This window comes from Crocuta crocuta, unplaced genomic scaffold, assembly GCF_008692635.1.
Source record: "Crocuta crocuta isolate KB4526 unplaced genomic scaffold, BGI_CrCroc_1.0 scaffold172, whole genome shotgun sequence".
Classification (NCBI taxonomy): domain Eukaryota; kingdom Metazoa; phylum Chordata; class Mammalia; order Carnivora; family Hyaenidae; genus Crocuta; species Crocuta crocuta.
Window position 1 is genome coordinate 6,928,106 of NW_027528872.1, and position 16,709 is coordinate 6,944,814.

General features: G+C 54.3%; 1 protein-coding gene across 7 annotated transcripts in view; it reads right to left on the reverse strand.

Annotated features, from left to right (window-relative positions):
• Positions 1 to 756: 756 nt before the first annotated feature.
• ST3GAL4 (ST3 beta-galactoside alpha-2,3-sialyltransferase 4) overlaps positions 757 to 16,709 on the reverse strand; it is a 35,069-nt gene continuing 19,116 nt past the window's right edge. For 3 of the 7 annotated variants that reach the window (XM_077756558.1, XM_077756562.1, XM_077756565.1), the window contains 10 exons: positions 8,734 to 8,809; positions 8,357 to 8,465; positions 7,870 to 7,950; positions 7,491 to 7,588; positions 7,218 to 7,278; positions 6,623 to 6,718; positions 6,338 to 6,527; positions 5,483 to 5,626; positions 1,736 to 1,879; positions 757 to 1,427 (listed from right to left, as the gene is read on the reverse strand). In XM_077756558.1, coding sequence (XP_077612684.1) covers positions 1,341 to 1,427; positions 1,736 to 1,879; positions 5,483 to 5,626; positions 6,338 to 6,527; positions 6,623 to 6,718; positions 7,218 to 7,278; positions 7,491 to 7,588; positions 7,870 to 7,950; positions 8,357 to 8,465; positions 8,734 to 8,809 — 1,086 coding nt within the window. In that variant the 3' untranslated portion in view covers positions 757 to 1,340. The remainder of the gene's footprint in view (positions 1,428 to 1,735; positions 1,880 to 5,482; positions 5,627 to 6,337; positions 6,528 to 6,622; positions 6,719 to 7,217; positions 7,279 to 7,490; positions 7,589 to 7,869; positions 7,951 to 8,356; positions 8,466 to 8,733; positions 8,810 to 16,709) is intronic. The other 4 variants (XM_077756564.1, XM_077756561.1, XM_077756559.1 and 1 more) reach the window with 3 other exon arrangements.

The window sequence follows — 16,709 nt, forward strand, 5'->3', positions numbered from 1 at the left end:
ATGGGGGGGGGGGGGCTCCAGCTCTCCCTCCTGGCTCCAGATGTAAAGGAACAGCTGTGGGGGTGGCAAGATGCCTAGTTGGCAGTTAAGCGGGGCCTGGGAAGATGGAGAACAAAGCAGGGAGATACAGGCAAATGGCAGGGCTCTCGTAATTCTAGAGACTCCGAGAAAACAGCATTTTGTCCCCTGGCCTGGCAACTGGCTGGATGCGCCTCGCCAAATCCATCAGACGCTGCCCAAGCCCTGCCCATCCCAATCCTGGCAGCCTGGGCCCCTGGCAAGACCTTCTCTAAACTCCATTTTATGATCCCCACTTAATCTGAGAAAGGAAACTTGGCTTCTTTTGTCTGGCTCCACCCCTGTCCTCAAACGCACACCTCCCAGCATGAGGTTTCAGAAACTTGAGGCTGGAGAGGGAAAGAGAGGGAGGGGGAGAGGGTTCTGCCACTCCCATCTGGCATCCTCCCACCCCTCCCCACCTCTGGAACGTTAAACCAGAATGCAAGATGCCAGGCTAGGTGTCCAGAGACAGGCTCCTCTGGGCCCCACCTGCTCACCGTCCGCACCAGGATGACAATGTATGACTTGGCACCAAGTACGATACCCAGTAACTATTTCCTGAAGGAGCATGGGGTCCCAGAGGCACTGCTGGTCTTTAACAATCTTGCCTGCTGCTGGGAGAGGGGGCCCACTGCCGTGATCCACTGCCCCATCGATGCCCTCCCCAACCTGAAGGACACAGGGTATCACAACTCCTTCCGTTTTAGGAAAAATAGTTTAATGAAAGGTTTCAAACCTCTTTTCTAGATGAGGTCCCATTCTCTGTGGAACCCCCCATACCAGTGCTCTTCCCATGCCTGCTGGGAGGCAGCGGCCCCTCTCTGGAGGGCGCCCACCCACTCCGGACGTCCTGGCCCTCCTGGGAGGCCTGCTCTGGGTCTAGGCTTTGGTGGGCCCAGCACTTCTGTGTTTTTTATAAAAAGGGGGCAGAACACTGTACTACGCCCTCTCTTCCGGAGGCCATGGGACCAGCCCATGGCACATTCCTACCTTTTAATTAAATAGCCCGTTAAATAACCTCCCGGTGCTGGTGGAGAAGGGATGCCACAGCAATAGAGCCCATGCCTCGGACGGCCTCCTGCCACCTGACCGGATTGGGCCTTCGCCAGAGCAGCTGGGGGCACAGCCTCATCTCAGACCTGGCCAGTACCAGGACCCCTCTCCACACAGGGGAGGGTGAGTCCAGGCAGGTCATGCTGGCACCAGGCACCCCCACAGCCATGGATGGGGTTGCTCAGGTGGCAGAGCAGGCAGGCGGATGGGTAGAGCTCCCGCCCAAGTCAGAAGAAGGTGAGGTTCTTGACTGCTCCGATCTCCAGCATCCGCTTGATGGCCAGGGCCTCCTGGGAGACGTTGTGGCCTGACCCCTGCGGAGACAGCCAAGGAAGCAAACTGAGAGACTTCCAGGGATGTCCCTGGCCCCAGAAGGTCTCTCTGGTGCTCCCCACGGCCCCGCACTTCCGGGAGCTCCCTTCCCCGTGTGGGCTCCTGCAAGGAAGACAGGACCTATGCGGCCAGATGGAGAGGACCCCAGCCAGGAGTCCAGGGGTCTCGGTTCCAGCTCTGACCCTCTGAGTGACCTCACCGCGAGCCACCTCGGGGCCCCTGGCACCACTCTCACTCACCCAGTGTCCCCAGCCCCCCCCACCCAGCTCAGAAGTGGGGGGCAGCTTACCGCCATGGATTTGAGCGTGATCTGTTCGTAGTAGTGGATGGTCTGCTTCTTGTTGTGGGCATCTGGGTAGCCAAAGCCAGCGATGTGCACCAGGTCGCAGAGGTGGAGTGCCAGGGTGATGGCCAGCAGGCCCGTGGTGGGCTTCTGAGGGCCGGAGGGGGTGGAGAAGAGTATTAGAGAGAGCCCTTCTCCCTTCACTGCCTTCTGGGCCAGTGCTCTGCAACAGACTCTGTTATCCCGACAGGGTTCTTCATGTCCATCTATGCAGCAGTAACGAGCCTCAAGCCCCGTGCAGCTACTGGGCATAAGGGCAGGCCCCATGCAGCTTCAGTAGAGCCGAATCTTTTCCTTTATTTAATTGTATACTTAATTAATTTAACTTAAATTTAAATTTAAATTTAAATAGCCACAAATGGCTCATGGCTACCAGACTAGACAGTAGAACCCAACACATCGCAGGGAGGTTTGGGCCTTTAGGCATGATGCTGACACTCAGGATGACAATAATAATAATAACAATAATATCTATTACCTTTTGAACACTTACTATGTGCACTATGTTAAGTATTTTACCGAGCATAATACATTATTGCCTCCAATCATCACAAAATCACGTTGAGGTAGACATTACAATGGGCCCCATTTTATAGATAGGGAAACTGAGGCTGGCAACTGTTAAAAAACTTGCTCAAGAAGTGGAAAGGTCTTGCACTCTGCCTTGGAAAACCTCATCTCTTTCAGAAAACCTGGTCTCTCTCACTCACGGGCTGTGTGCCCCCTGATGAGGATGGGCTCTCCCCTTCCCGGAAGTAGGGACACCAATACTTTTCCCACCCACCCTCTGAGCTGCTATGGGGACCTACTTTCTCAATCCTTAATTCATCCACGGGGATGGGCATCGTGATACCCTAAGCTCACAACTCCTGCTCCCTCAGCTCCAGCAAGCTGCCTGCCCAACCACTTCAGCTGCGCACTCCCATTCAGGATCCACTCCCTAGACCTCGTCAGGCCTCCGACTGCCAGGTGTTTCCCGGGGTCCCTGATGAGCTCTCTTGTTGACTCATCTGTCCCTTCCCGCCTGGGCCTTCTATTTCACCCCTGTTGCTTCAACCACCACTACGTTACCTTATCCAGTTCACACCTTTGCCGAACCACATTTCCACGGCCTTCTAGCCAGCTCTGCCTAGACGTGGGCTCCTGAAACTTGCCAGACTCTCCTCTCCCCACTGAACTCCCTCTAGTAGTTAAGCATGTTACCGCCCAGCCAGCTGTCTATGAGGGAAGCCTAGAATTGTTATAAATCTCTCAACTTCACTGTAAAATAAATGGTGTAGCAGGAGATCCCTAAGATAACCCCCAATGCCCCCTGAGTGCCTACAGCTCTGAGATACATACGCGATACATTATATCGCTCCACAGGTGCCACTGGCCATAAGATAGAGAATTCTGGTGGGCTTGACGTAATTACCTGAGCTTTTTGCCTCTGAGTCTAGAGGGAGGCAATGGAGGAAGTCAGGGGTGGGAGGCCCAAGAAGGATTTATCATGTCACTGCTGGCTAGAAGGTGAAGGGAGCTGTATCCTAAGAAACACACATAGTCTCTAAGCCCCGAGGGTGTCAAGGCTGAAAACCAGCAAAAGAAATGAGACCTCGGTCCTGAAACCACAAGGAACTGAAATACTCTGACAAGAAGAGCCTTGGGGGTGCCTGGGTGGCTCCGTTGGTTAAGCCTCCAACTCTTTTTTTTTTTAATATTTTTATTTATTTCTAGGAGAGAGAGAGAGAGACAGAGCGAGCAGGGGAGGGTCAGAGAGATAGGGAGACACAGACTCTGAAATAGGCTCCAGGCTCTGAGCTGGCAGTTGGCACAGAGCCCGACGCGGGGCTCGAACCCACGAACCGCGAGACCATGACCTAAGCGAAAGTCGGACGCTTAACCGACTAAGCCACCCAGGCGTCCCAAAGCCTCCAGCTCTTGATTCCGGCTCAGATCATGATCTCACAGTTTGTGAGTTCGAGCCCCTCATCTGCTCTGCACTGACGGTGCGGAGCCTGCTTGGAATTCTGTCTCCCTTTCTCTCTCTGCCCCTCTTCTACTTACTCTCTCTTGCTCTCTCTCAAAATGAATAAATAAACATTAAGAAAAATTTTTAAAGAAAACGGAGGCTGGAAGCACACTCTCCCCCCTCAGCCTGCAGACAAGAACTCAGTCCACCTGCCAAGTGGATTTCAGCCTTGGATACCCTTGGCAGAGAAGCCAGCCATGCGTGTTGAGCTTCTGGCCTCCAGAACTGTGAGGCCATCAACAGGTATTGCTTTAAGCCACTCAACTGTGATGATTTGTTAGGTAGGCGGCAATGGGAAACTACTACATCTAGGACATCCCTTCCCGTTCCCTCCCCGTGGCCAGAAGCTGGGTTACGGTCCTTCTCTTGTCTCCCGGCTCAGGCCTTCCCCTTCTGCCCCACACCCCACCAGGGCCCTACAACGCCACCTTGCTGCCTCTCCCCACCGCCACCTCACCTGCACTAGAACTCACTGCCCAAGAAGCTGGTTGGCCAAAAGAAATACCTTTCTCCAAGTCTCTGCCCGATGGGCCCCATGACTCCTCAAAGCCCAACTCAAACCTCCTCTGGGTGGGTGGGGGGCTCCCGGGCAGCCCCACGCAGAGGTCTGCCCCTCACCCCAGCATCTGAAACAACCCCCATTGCGGCAATCTGCCGCCTCGTGTTGCAACCCGCATGTTTATTCTGCTAGACTGAGTGTCCTTAGGGCAAGGTACAGGTCTTAGCCCCCAAGCGTGCAAATTTGGGTCTGGGACTGAGCAGCTACAAAAGGAGGCGTTCAACATATGGAGCTAAATTGTAGTAAGTGTTCAGTGAAGAATAAAAGTATCAATTCAAAATGCGGCAAACAGAGTGAGCACCCACTGAGTACCAAGCTCCACAATAGACACATTATATAATCATGTTTTTAACTTCTACGAGGGTTTTAAAAGGTCAGTGCTGATACTGTCCCCACCACACAGATAAGAAGAGCAAGGCTGGAGGCTCGAAGTGGCTGATCTGCCCAAGGCCGCAGAGTAAGCAGGACAGCTGAGTCCTATCTGTGCATGCTGCCTGCCTCCAACAACTGTCCCATACGACCTCTCTGCTCGCTCAAATGACGTGTGTGGAAGTCCTTGGGAAGCTACGAGCCACTGGCCAAAGCCCGCCAGCTGGAACCAAAACCGTAACTCGCAAACCTGTACCCTGACTCCCAAAACTGACACGTCACACCAAACCAGGACACACAAGACAAACTGAACCTCCTTTCATTCACTCTGGCCAATACGTTCCAATATAAGATCACAGATAGAGGGACCTAACGGTAACTGCACAGATTCAGGCTGCTCCAAAGTCAAGGTCGCGGACTATCCCAGCATCTGCCTAGTTTGTAAATTCTGACCAGCGCCCACCAAACCCTCCAACTCTGGCCTCATGCCCTACACAGACCCTTCCCTCACTGCCCGGCCCTGCAAATGGCCCCAGGTTCTAAAAAGGGGTCACTCTCCCTCCCTGCAGACTCCGAACAACCCAGACTGAATACAGGGGTGTGCCTAGAGGCGTGGTCCGGAGGCTGTCACAGGTGCTAACTGTCTCTGTTGTTGCTTTCCCCTCTCCCGGGGTCCTCCGTGGCTTCCAGAGTCTCTAGAAACATCCCAGCCAGACACTCTGGCTTCCCTGCCCGCGGCCCCACCATCATCTACCTGCTTAATCTTGCGAGGCTGCTGCATGGGCAGGTTCAGCAGTTTGTCAGCTGCGATCTCCATGAAGAAGGGGTTGAGAATCCGCACCTGTCTGGGGTTGACATCCCAGATAAGGGGAGGCTGCTTCCAGAAGCCCTTTCGCACCTAGGGGGCACAGGGTTGGAAGGGAGAGATGAGGACACGCAAAGACCTTTATCAAGTCCAGCCTGGTGGTCATCAGCCAGGAGGTGGGGCCCATGGGATGGCAGAGGCCCCTGGGAATGAGGGGAGGGGGGAGGGAGGTGGAGGCCGGTGCCAAAGAGGGGAAGGGAGACCAGAGGAGAGAATCAGGGAGAGAAAGAGGAGGGAGGGCACTCCCCAAGGGAGGCCAGGTGACAGTGTTTAGAACATGGGGCCCAATCACTGCCCACTTCCAAGGATATCCAAACAGGCAGAAGGGGCTTGAGTCTGGGGCTGTCAAACATCTGGCAAAAGATGCGAGATGAGACCACTCGGCATTTGACTGGATGGAGAAATGACACAGTGGACACAACGCAGAAGGACAGATGTCCTGTTCGAAATTACACCCTGCCTGGACGTCACTACCAACCGGTTCCTCTGCTTCCAGACTTCTTACACATATTCTGGCAGCTTCTGTGTCCTAGGCAGCCTCAAGCTTGGGCCTCAAGCTTGCCTGCAGGCTACCAGGCCCCGGATGCTGGGTGGCTTCAGAAGCCCCGCGGAACGCGGACTTCACACCTTCCCCTCACAGGCTCTTCAGACCACAGGGGCAGACACTGTGGAGCGTGAGGTCCTGAGGCAGGCAGTGTTCCGTCCCTGGGCCTTGACCCCTCCCTTCCCAGTCTCCCCACTCACCCTCTTCTTATCACTCAGGATGGTCTCAATCCAGTGGAAGTCCATTGCCTTGAAGGCTACCAGGACAAGGAGTGTGTCTGGGGTGTTCTCCACTTTGGGGTTGAAGTGGGCGGATTCAGGGTAGAAGAGACGCATGGTGGTCTTGGAGCCCACGTCGCCCTCGTAGCCAGCCACTGGGGCGTTGTTCAATCTGGGAGGCAGGGGGGAGGGTGCTCGTCACCCAGAGCCCCACTGGCCCATCCGCAGTCACTCCCAGGCAGAAGGGCGAGGGCCAGTCCCACAGACCTGATGACCACGTCGTACTTGTCGATGGCCTCTCCCAGCGAGCTGTTGCGAAGCCGGTGCCCGTTCCCCACCACCACGCAGCGGCGACATTTGAGGCTGCCAGGGTGAGGGGGTGATCAGCCCCGGGAGTGACCCCTGCCCTGGGTCTGCCTGGGGCCGGGCTTAGGATTCCTCTCCGGGCCGCCTCGGACCAGGCCTGTCCCAGGAGTCCTGCTTCTGTGGTCCTGCTGGCTCCACAGCCCCCAGACGGGGGAGGAGACTGAGCAGAGCACGGAAGGCACAGGAGGAAAGGAGGGAAACTCCTGGCGGGAGGACTAATAAGAAACCCCATTTCAAAGCCCCCTCGCCTGCTGCCCAGGCCTGCCTGTTGCCACGGCGATGCCCGGCCGGCTACGGCCCCGGATGCCCGGGCTCAGTTGCCGTGGACACTGGCGTCCCTGCCTCCCCTGGAGACAAGACGGGCTAGGAAGAAGGGTCAAATTGGCCACAGGGGATGAGAGCCGGGAAGGCTCACTGGGAGGTGCTGGCCCGTGACTGGCTCCGGGTGGCAGGAAGGGGAGGGTGTTTGGACCCAGTGCGAGGAGCGTCTCCTTACCTCTGGATGCTCTCTGGAATGGAGTAGCTGGTGATCGCTAGCACCCGGAGGAGCAGATCTTCTACAAAAAGATGTGGATCGGGAGGGGCTGATGACAACAGCTGCTTTCCGAAGGCTGCAGACTCTCCCTCCGCTGCTCCCCAGGGGTCCAGCTGCCTCTTCCTCCCCTGACCCCAGCGTGGGAGCCTGGCTCAAAGCGTGGGCACTGGGCCCAAGGGCAACAGTGTGGCTCAGGTGAGAGCCCACCACTCCCGTCAACCCGGAACGTCTTACCGCTCCCCTTGGTCCCGTAGGGCAGCTCGTAGGCAGACGGTGTCTTGACCCAGAAATAATCCTTCAGCTGCAGGAAGATGGGCTGATCTCGGGAGTAGCTGCACGGAGGTGAGAGCAGGGTGGGGAGGAGAAGGGAGCCAGAATCGAGGTCAGGTCAGGGCCCTGACTGATATGAGGGAAGTGGAGGATGTCCGCCTCAGAAACAGCTCTGTGCTGACACGTTCAAGGGCCTCTCTTCCCCTCACAGGTTGACCGTGTGACCTGACCCATGTCCGCTAACACGGTCCCCTCCATCGAGCCAGCACTAAGGCCTCCGCCCTGTGAAACCCTCAACCCACCTCACCTCATGCCCCGTCCCGCCTGAGCCTCAAGTACGTACTTGCCGAAGAGCTTAGAGGCCTTCCTCTCTGCCTCACCCTGGAGGCACGGCTCCTTCTTCTCGGGGCTGGGAAAATAAAAACTGGAGACAGAAAGGGAGAGGAGGCGGGAGCTCCGGTCACATCTCAGGGACCCAGGGGCCGGCACCCCAGGCAGCCCCAACCTCCTCCCACCGCACGGGTGGTGTGAGGCGATGGGCAGCGTACAGTCCTCTCACCCAAGTTTGCTCTGAAACCAACTCGTTCTGGATCCAGCTCTTCCTTCTCCTCAACTCCCCGGGTGAGGGCCCTGGGGAGACATCCCCGACCCCATCCCCCGCCCAAACCCACCACCTGCCCTCCTGGAGCGCAGGCTAGTAGCTCAAGGGAGGGGTCACGTCCTGGCCCTCAGAGCCCTCCTGGCCGCACTAGGTCTGCTGCCTCAACATGCTCCATCCCTGAGCCTGTTCCTGAGAAGAACCAATGGAAGGACATGGAAACTGGACTCACAGCTCAATGTACCTGTCTTCTCGGGAGATGGAATACCACACCATGACGAGCAGGACCAGAGTCAACATGGCCAGGAGCTTCAAGCCTGCAGGGCACATGTGTAGAGGAGCTAGAAGCAGAGACAGGCAGGTAGAGTCCCGCTCCACCTACCCTGTTTGGGGCCCTTACGACCTCCAGCTCAAGCGGACCCGGTCCTCGGCCCTCGCCTGGTCCTAGTTTTCCAGCACAGGACTTGGGCCCCAGTGTCGCCACGGTCTTTCAGAATGAAGAGAGGACCCCCTGGTTCCCTGCCTGTCCCTCCACAATCCCCAGGATGAAGGAAGATGGCCTCTGGGGGCCCATCCTTCAGGGTGGGGGAGCCTTTGGACAACACTCACGGGATTTGCTGATCATGTTTCTCAGCGGGTAGCAGGGTTCCTGGGGAGAGCTGTCATCGCGGCTGCCTCGGGCCACCTAGGAGGTAGGAGTCACAGGTGCACGGTCAGCTCTGCAAACTCCCTGCCAAGACGCTAGAGCAGGACACACCCATGCCTGCCTTCCCTTCTCCAGAAAGCACAGAGCTGCTTCTTGGGAGGCCATCCAGAGAGGGAACATCCTCCTAATCCCTCAAGGGCAGCTTCGGGGGTCCAGGTGGGGGCATATGCCAGAGAGGAAAACCAAGTCCCACCCCTTGAAGGTTAGGGCCCAAGTCACACTGGCCTATTCCAGCTTCGCCAGCGTGGTTCCTCGGGGTTCCTTGTCCTCCTCACTTGGACCCGGGAAAGGCCAGCTCCAGGAGACAGACGGGAACCTCCGACCCACTTGGCTGAGCTTTACCAATCCTGGGCCATCCAAAGCGTTCCCTTATTTCTGGCAGTCGCCCCCCTCTCCATCCTCAGTTGCCTACTACTAAGAACAGGTCCGCTCGGGCCAGACACCAGGGAGAGGGTGCACTAAGGGGTGGTCCGTACAGCCTCTTCCAGATCCCCTGGACCCTGACTACTCAAACAGTGTCCAAACCCTTATCATCCCAGTGCTGGAGGGAGAGAAGGAGGGCGGACTCCATGAAGGCAAGTGTTTGAAGGGGGTCGCAGGGAAGGGGGGAGGGTCTGGTTGGTCGAGGAGGAGACAGGAGACCCTTCTGGGTAAGGGCAACGCCAGCATGGCAAGGACAGGGCTCTGGAAAGTGGTTGGCTGCTACATGCACCTAAGCAGAGAGGTCCCAGCACATGGACGCAGCCAGGGTTACGCAGAGTCACTGCGGAAGGAATTTCTGCATCTTGCCCAGGTACATGAGGAGGCGCAGGACACCAAGCACCTTTCTTTTTTCTTTTTTTTTCTTTTTTTTTTTGTCATTCACACGGTGTTCCTCGGTGCCCTGGATCTGAGGAATTACCCTGGACCACTTACTGAAAACACAGATTCCAGGGCCCCTCCCGGGGATTGCTGAGTCAGCCAGCATGGGACCCCGGGACAGGCATTTTCACAAGCAGCCCAGGTGATTCCTGTGACCCCCCCCCCCCCGGAAAGGGAGGGAAGCCCTAGTGTTTGTGATCTCTCAGAGAGACCTGGAAAACCTCAAATTATTTCTTCAGGATGAGAGCTGGGTTTTGTTACAAATCATAAATCAGTTATCCTGAACACTGTCCTATTATGAAGTTGATGTTTTGCCCCCAGGCTCTGCTCTGGGGAGCAAACACCAAAGAAGAATTAAAGTCTTGGAGGTGNCCTCCCATCCCCAAACCCCAGTGGGGATGGAAGATGATCCTGCCCAGTAAGGAAAAGTTCTGGGGCGCCTGGGTGGCTCTGTCAGTTAAGTACCTGACTTCAGCTCAGGGCATGATCTCACAGCTCATGAGTTTGAGCCCCGCGCTGGGCTCTATGCTGACAGCTCAGAGTCCGAAGCCTGCTCTGGATTCCATGTCTCCCTCTCTCTTTGCCCCTCACCTGCTGGCACTCTGTCTCTCTGTCTCTCTCTCTCAAAAATAAACAAACATTTAAAAAGTAAAATAAATAAACATTAAGAAAAATTCTTTTAAATGCATAATCTCAGGCCCCTCCACACCTACTAAATCAGTTTCTGCATTTGAATAAGATCTCCTGATCAATCAGAAGCACATTCAATCAGAGAAACAGTGGTTAAACTGGGTGGTTTTGACCTTAACTGAACAGAAGAACCACCTGGGGTGTTAAAAAATTTTTTTCCGGAAAATATAATTAAGAGTATCTGGGTCCCACACCTAGAAATTCTGGCTTAATGTGACTGGCCCAGCACTGGAATTTGTGCAAGTACTTCAGGCGATTCTAACATGCAGCCAAGCTTAAGAACCACTGAAGAAGGTGGGGGGAGGGAGGGAGGAGGAGGAGAAGGAGGGGAGGGAGGAGAGGGAGGAGGGGAGGGAAGAGAGGGAGGAGGGGGAGGGAGGAGAGGGAGGAGGGAGAGGATAATGAGGATGTCCGAATGAATGACCAAAGCAGGCTGCTCAAACCTTGGTGTGCACATCCTGAATCAGTGGGTGGGGCTGGATAGGAATTCTAACCAACTCCCATCCCAGGTGGTGCCCTGCTGCTGGGCTGGGACCACGCTTTGTGTTCCAGAACTGCACACCAGGACCCTTGCAGCCCTGAGAGCTCACGACTTGATGAACCACAGCCTCCCCTACCCTCCACTCTCTCTCAGTCTTTCATGACCAGGATTCACTCCATCTCACTTCATCTCCTTTTGTATCAGTAGGTCACAACAGCTGAGAAATACAAAAATACACAGAAGTCTACATCCCCTCCTCCAAGATTCTTATTTAATTGCTTAAGGGTAGGGCACACGCGTTCCAAAACAATACAAAGCAAAACAAAAAAACCCCAAACCCCACTTCCCTTGTGATTCTAACAGGAAGCCAGGATGGAAAACACCATACAGTGAGCTCCACAGTAACTGAAAGACACATCCCCAGCCGCCCTCCAGGCCCCATCTGGATAGAGGAGACCTTTGGCAGTGGGAGGTGAGCACAGCCGACTAGTCCAGGTTCCCAGCCACAAGACAACTAGCCCTTGTTGACCTCTCCCCCGGAAAGTCTGCACCGGTATGTCTTTGTTCCCATACCGTGCCAGTCTGTGTGAGGCAGACTTCCTGGTCTCTGAACTTGCTCCAGGATCCCCGACTGGGGATTTCAGCAGCCCACCCCTTCCCCTTGCGGGGCCAAGCCCACACCAGCAGCCCCAGACAATCCCGGGCCGCGGGCTTCCTGGGCTAGCTGCTGCCTCAGGTCAAGCGACAGCAGCTGTCCACATTACTGATCAGGCCCCTGGGAACAAAGGGGAGTGAGAAAAAGTCACAGTAGAGTACCTGGGTAGGATAGCAGGGATCTGATCCGCTCATGTCCAATGTGCACCAGCCCTTACCACCAACTGCCAAGGAAACCAGCTCGCCCAACCCATTAGGCAAACTGACCCCAGGGCAGGAAGGCTGTGTGCTCTCGGATGCTTGGCCAAATACCAGTGTCCCTTGCAGAGGTGAGGCTGTGAGCACGGCCCCAGACATTGCTGAAGGGCAGAACCAGGGGCACAGGGTGAACCAGCGGCACGCAGTGAAGACTTAAGGCCCCACGGAAGCAGCAACCGTGCCTCATGATGCACAGACACAGCAAGTACCCAGTGGGTACTGGACCTGCTGACCCAAGAGGAACAGTGTCCCCCACAGGGCACAGCATGATGGCAGACCCCTCGAGCCTTGGGGCCCATCACAGGGATACAGCTTAATGTCCCTGAGAAGGGGTCCAGGAAGACCCATAGGGGTGGAGGCAGGGGCTCTGCTCTTACTGGTTCACAGTCCTTGAGCGAGTCATGTAACCAATGTCACTGTCCTTCAGTTCTGTAGTGGAAAACCGGAGCTGCCTCTAGACTCACCCACCCCTCTTGTTCTTTCCTGATCCCTCCACCCGGATACTGATCCCCGCTCACCTTGCCAGTACTGTTCCCGATCAGTGATCCCCTTTGCCCTTCTCTCCTTCACTCCCTTCTAATAAACATACTTAAATCTCCCTTCTCCCTCTCTGCCTCTACCTTCTCCTCCAGGAACCCTTGCATCTCCCAGCTTACCTCCAGTGGTCAGACTTCTGTATCTGTGCTATATTCATTCACTCCTTCACCCTACACCACCACCCACATTTTGTGCGGAAATGGCTCCTGCGAAAGCCATCAGTGGCCTCAGAACTGTCCAACCTGAGGAAGGTCTGTTTTCACTCTCCCTCATACTCTGAAGTCTTTGATACTGTCTGCTGATACTGCCTTCTTGGCTTTGGGGTCAAGAACTTCTCCAGGTTTCCCTCCTACCTCTGTGACCGTGTATTCTGACCCCACTTCCTTCAAGTGCTGGCATTCTCTGGGGATCTGTCCTTGAACCTCTGCTCTCCCCTGCCTGTTTTCACTTTCAGATGTCTGACCACTACTCCTACCCTGATGATCCAAACCCTTCGATTCCTCCCCAGATCCCATCCTAGTATTTCTGGTTCTCTGCTGCACATCCTACCCACGTGGTCAGTGTGGGAGGCACTGGGCACGTAAGGCTTTATAAAAACCCAGTTGCGGCATGAAGGCCACATGTCTAGAGCCTCAGAAACACTTTAGCATACACTCCTCCATCTCTTCTTCAGGCACAGGAGTCGAGATCCCACCCCAACTTACATGCTTCCTGATTGGTCTCTGTGCCCAATTAGTCTTTCTGCACTCAACCCCCTCCTTTGGAAGCGCCAGCATGGTATGCTTCTACGACCTAACTTGGATCAAACCAGCCTTCTGCCTCAGTGTTCCCCATTCCTTAAACGAAAAGCCAAAGCTCCTTAGTGGCCACCAGGACGCTTCACCCCTGGGCCACACGCCCTGCAGGTGCACCTACTATCCTCTTCCCAAGCACACCACCCCTCTGCAGACCCCCCTCTGGTGGGACACCCTNCCTTAAACGAAAAGCCAAAGCTCCTTAGTGGCCACCAGGACGCTTCACCCCTGGGCCACACGCCCTGCAGGTGCACCTACTATCCTCTTCCCAAGCACACCACNGGCTCCTCCTCTATGACGTCTTTTCTGACATTTCTAAGCAATTGGTGCTTCTCTTCCCACCAAATATTGTTTCTAACTTGCTTCTGGCACTTGGCAGGTAATATAATCTCATATTATATAATTACTGCTTTTCCTGTCTTGCCCACTATATTCTGACCTCTGAAATTGGAGACTTGTTTATACCAAGAGTCTATCAGAGTACCTGGATTGCAGAAGATGCTTTATCACATAATATAATTTTATATTATATTATTATGTGCTTCATATCTTGCCCATGAGACTTTGACCTCTGTGGTCTGGGACTTCTCTATATTGTCAGACTCTATTATAGAGTTCAAAATGTAGCAGGTGTTTTGTAAACATCCAACACACACGTAATGAGATTAAATTAATTGCTAAATTAATTGCTAATTAATTGTTAAACTGTATGGTGCATTTACCATGTGGGATATCAAGAGGGTCCCTACCCCATCGCCATTGCTTTGGGGACCAGAGAAGTCACTGTTGTGAGGGGCTGTGTTTAGCAACCCTCTACCCACTAGATGCCAGTAGGAACCCCACTCCCCAGCTGTGATGACCAAATTGTGTCCAGACATTACCAAATATTGAGAACTACTCTGCTAGACACTTTCAGGGGCTGTCCAAGTATGATCTCAACCCTATGAGTTAAACACCATTACGACGTCCATCTCAGAGACAGGGACCCCATGTGCAAGAAGGGTCAGCACCTTGCCCAGGGGTGTAGAGCTAGTGAGGAGAAGGACTGGGATTAAGGCCGCTCAGCTCCGGAGCCCACATGCTTGACCCTCTACTGCCTCAAACACCCTCCTGCGAAGGAAAGGCTCCCTGGACTCCAAGATCCCTGGAATGTCTACCTGCTGCCCTTAGGAGCAAGTAAAGGAAGTCAGCACTCTACCAGATCAAAGTCTTTCAAATGCTTATAGCAGCCACAAGCAGCCTTCCTTGCTCCTTCTCAGGCAGCGTCTTTATGTATAAGACACAGTCTCTATCTGCCACCCACCCCCTCCCCGTAACCCAGGGCCCCTCTGGAAGCTCTCCAGCAGGCCTCCAATGCATACAACTGTATCTGTGGGATTAGCACTGCCTTCCATCTGGACACCAGATTCCCAGGAATGCTGGCTAAGACTGCATTCACTTTCCTGCCACCATATCACACCCGTGGCATGGGACTGAAATCCCTCAGCTAGGCCTCCTGAACTTGTGTGGCTACCCTTCTGAACCTAAGAGCAGATCTGTTCTACATACACCTGCGTATACACACTTCATCTTAGGAATCTGGGGATCACGTTTCCACCTGTCAAAGTGAGTGAATCTCAGTGGTGCCAGCTCGCCTACCACGATTCCTCCTGGATCAGAGTCCTCTGCTAATACTCCAGAGGGGGCTCAAGCTGGACTATGAAGTTTTTTGTTTTTTGTTTTTTATGTCTTTATTTTATTTTGAGAGACAGAGACAGAGAGCGAGCGGGGGAGGGGCAGAGAGAGAGGGAGACACAGAATCCAAAACAGGCTCCAGGCTCTGAGCTGTCAGCACAGAGCCCGACGTGGGGCTCGAACCCACGAACCGTGAGATCATGACCTGAGCCGAAGTCAGACGCTTAACCGACTGCTCCACCCAGGCGCCCCTGGACTATGAAGTTAACGTGACTTAATGCCATTGCTCAGTGAGGCAAGATGACACACACCATTGGGGTTCTGTGGGACTATACCCCACTTTGATCAGTCATTCTTGGGTGCAGATGGCTAACTAAATGCAAGTCTCCAGAACAGATCAGTCACCTACAGCCCTTCTCAGCTCAAAAACCCTCCACGGGCTCCCTGTCTACTCAGACACATGGGTTTGATATCTCTTCTTTGATCTCGTTATTCACCTTCTCTATCTGCCATCGAAAATTCCAGGCACACCCAACATGTCTAGTCCCCCTCTCCTGCTTGTAAAGACTTTGTTGTTGTTTTGTTTGCTGGTGTATCACTAATGTCTAGAATAGTGACTGCCACACACCAGGCTCTCGATACAAATTTGCCGAATTAATAAATGGATCTGTTTGTCAGGGACATCACTGGAGCAAGAGAGGATGAGGCAGCAACAGTGGGTCCGATAGTTGCCTCATCCCCTCCGGCCCAAACCCCCCCGCGAGACGCAGCCCGCAGACTGTGTCCTCTGCCTGTCACTGAACAGCACAGCGTGACCACAGCATGCCCAGTGGGGAGGGAGGTCTGCCTTGGTCCCAGCTCGTGTGAGACAGCACAGAGCTGAGTAACTGACCAGCTGCCTCAAGGCCCAGGGGTGGGCAGACGAGGGTGTCTGTCTGGCCATCCAAGGGTGGAGGGGAAGGGGCCTGTTGACTTCCCACTGAAGCACAGAGGCTCTCTGTTCCCCACTCGTGGGGTCCTCAGGCTGCTCCCCCATCAGACACCCCAACCACCCCAGAGTGCAGCCTCCTGTATAGAAACACCATATCATCCGCTTTGTCAGCTGCCAGTCACAAGACACCACAGGAACCACTTGAAAATCACACTTGTGGTGTCTTTCTGGGTGGGGCAGAGCTTTGAATTCCAGAAAGCTGAAGCTGTGTGACAGGGTAGAGAATCAACGGTACAGACTCACAGCCAGGATTTAAAAAAGGAACAGTCTGGGGTGGCTGTGGACCTGCCCCCATGTTCCCCGGCAGGGGTTTGGAGTGTGTTTCCTTCCCCAGACTTCCCACCCAGGAGCCGATGAATTTGGCCCCAAGATGCCAAGGCTAAAGGCACTGCTGGAGTCGGGGGCTTGAACTCAGCTCACCACCAATCCAGCCAGTGCCGTTCCTCCTCTGGCCTCCAGATTCCTCTTCTGGAAACAGTGGATGGCACCAGCCCTGCCCCATCCCATATGGTGGCCCCCAGCCACATGTGGCTAGGGAGAACTTACAGCGTGGCTGGTTCACACCGAGGTGTGTGGCAAGTGGAAAACTCGCTGTAGGGAAGACACTTGTTGGGATGAGCACTGGGTGTTATACATAGCGGGTGAGTCACTGGCATCTGCTCCTGAAATCATTATTGTACTTTATGCTAACTAGCTTGGATGTAAATTATAAATAAATACATAAATAAATAAAAGTTATACTAACAACAAAACACATATATTGGATTTCAGACTCAGTACCCAAAAAAGTGAGCTATCACCATAAAACAATTGTTATTTTTTTTAATGTTTGTTTATTTTTGAGAGAGAGACAGAGTGTGAGGAGGGGAGGGGCAGAGAGAGAAGAAGACACCAAATCTGAAGCAGGCTCCAGGCTCTGAGCTATCAGCACAGAGCCTG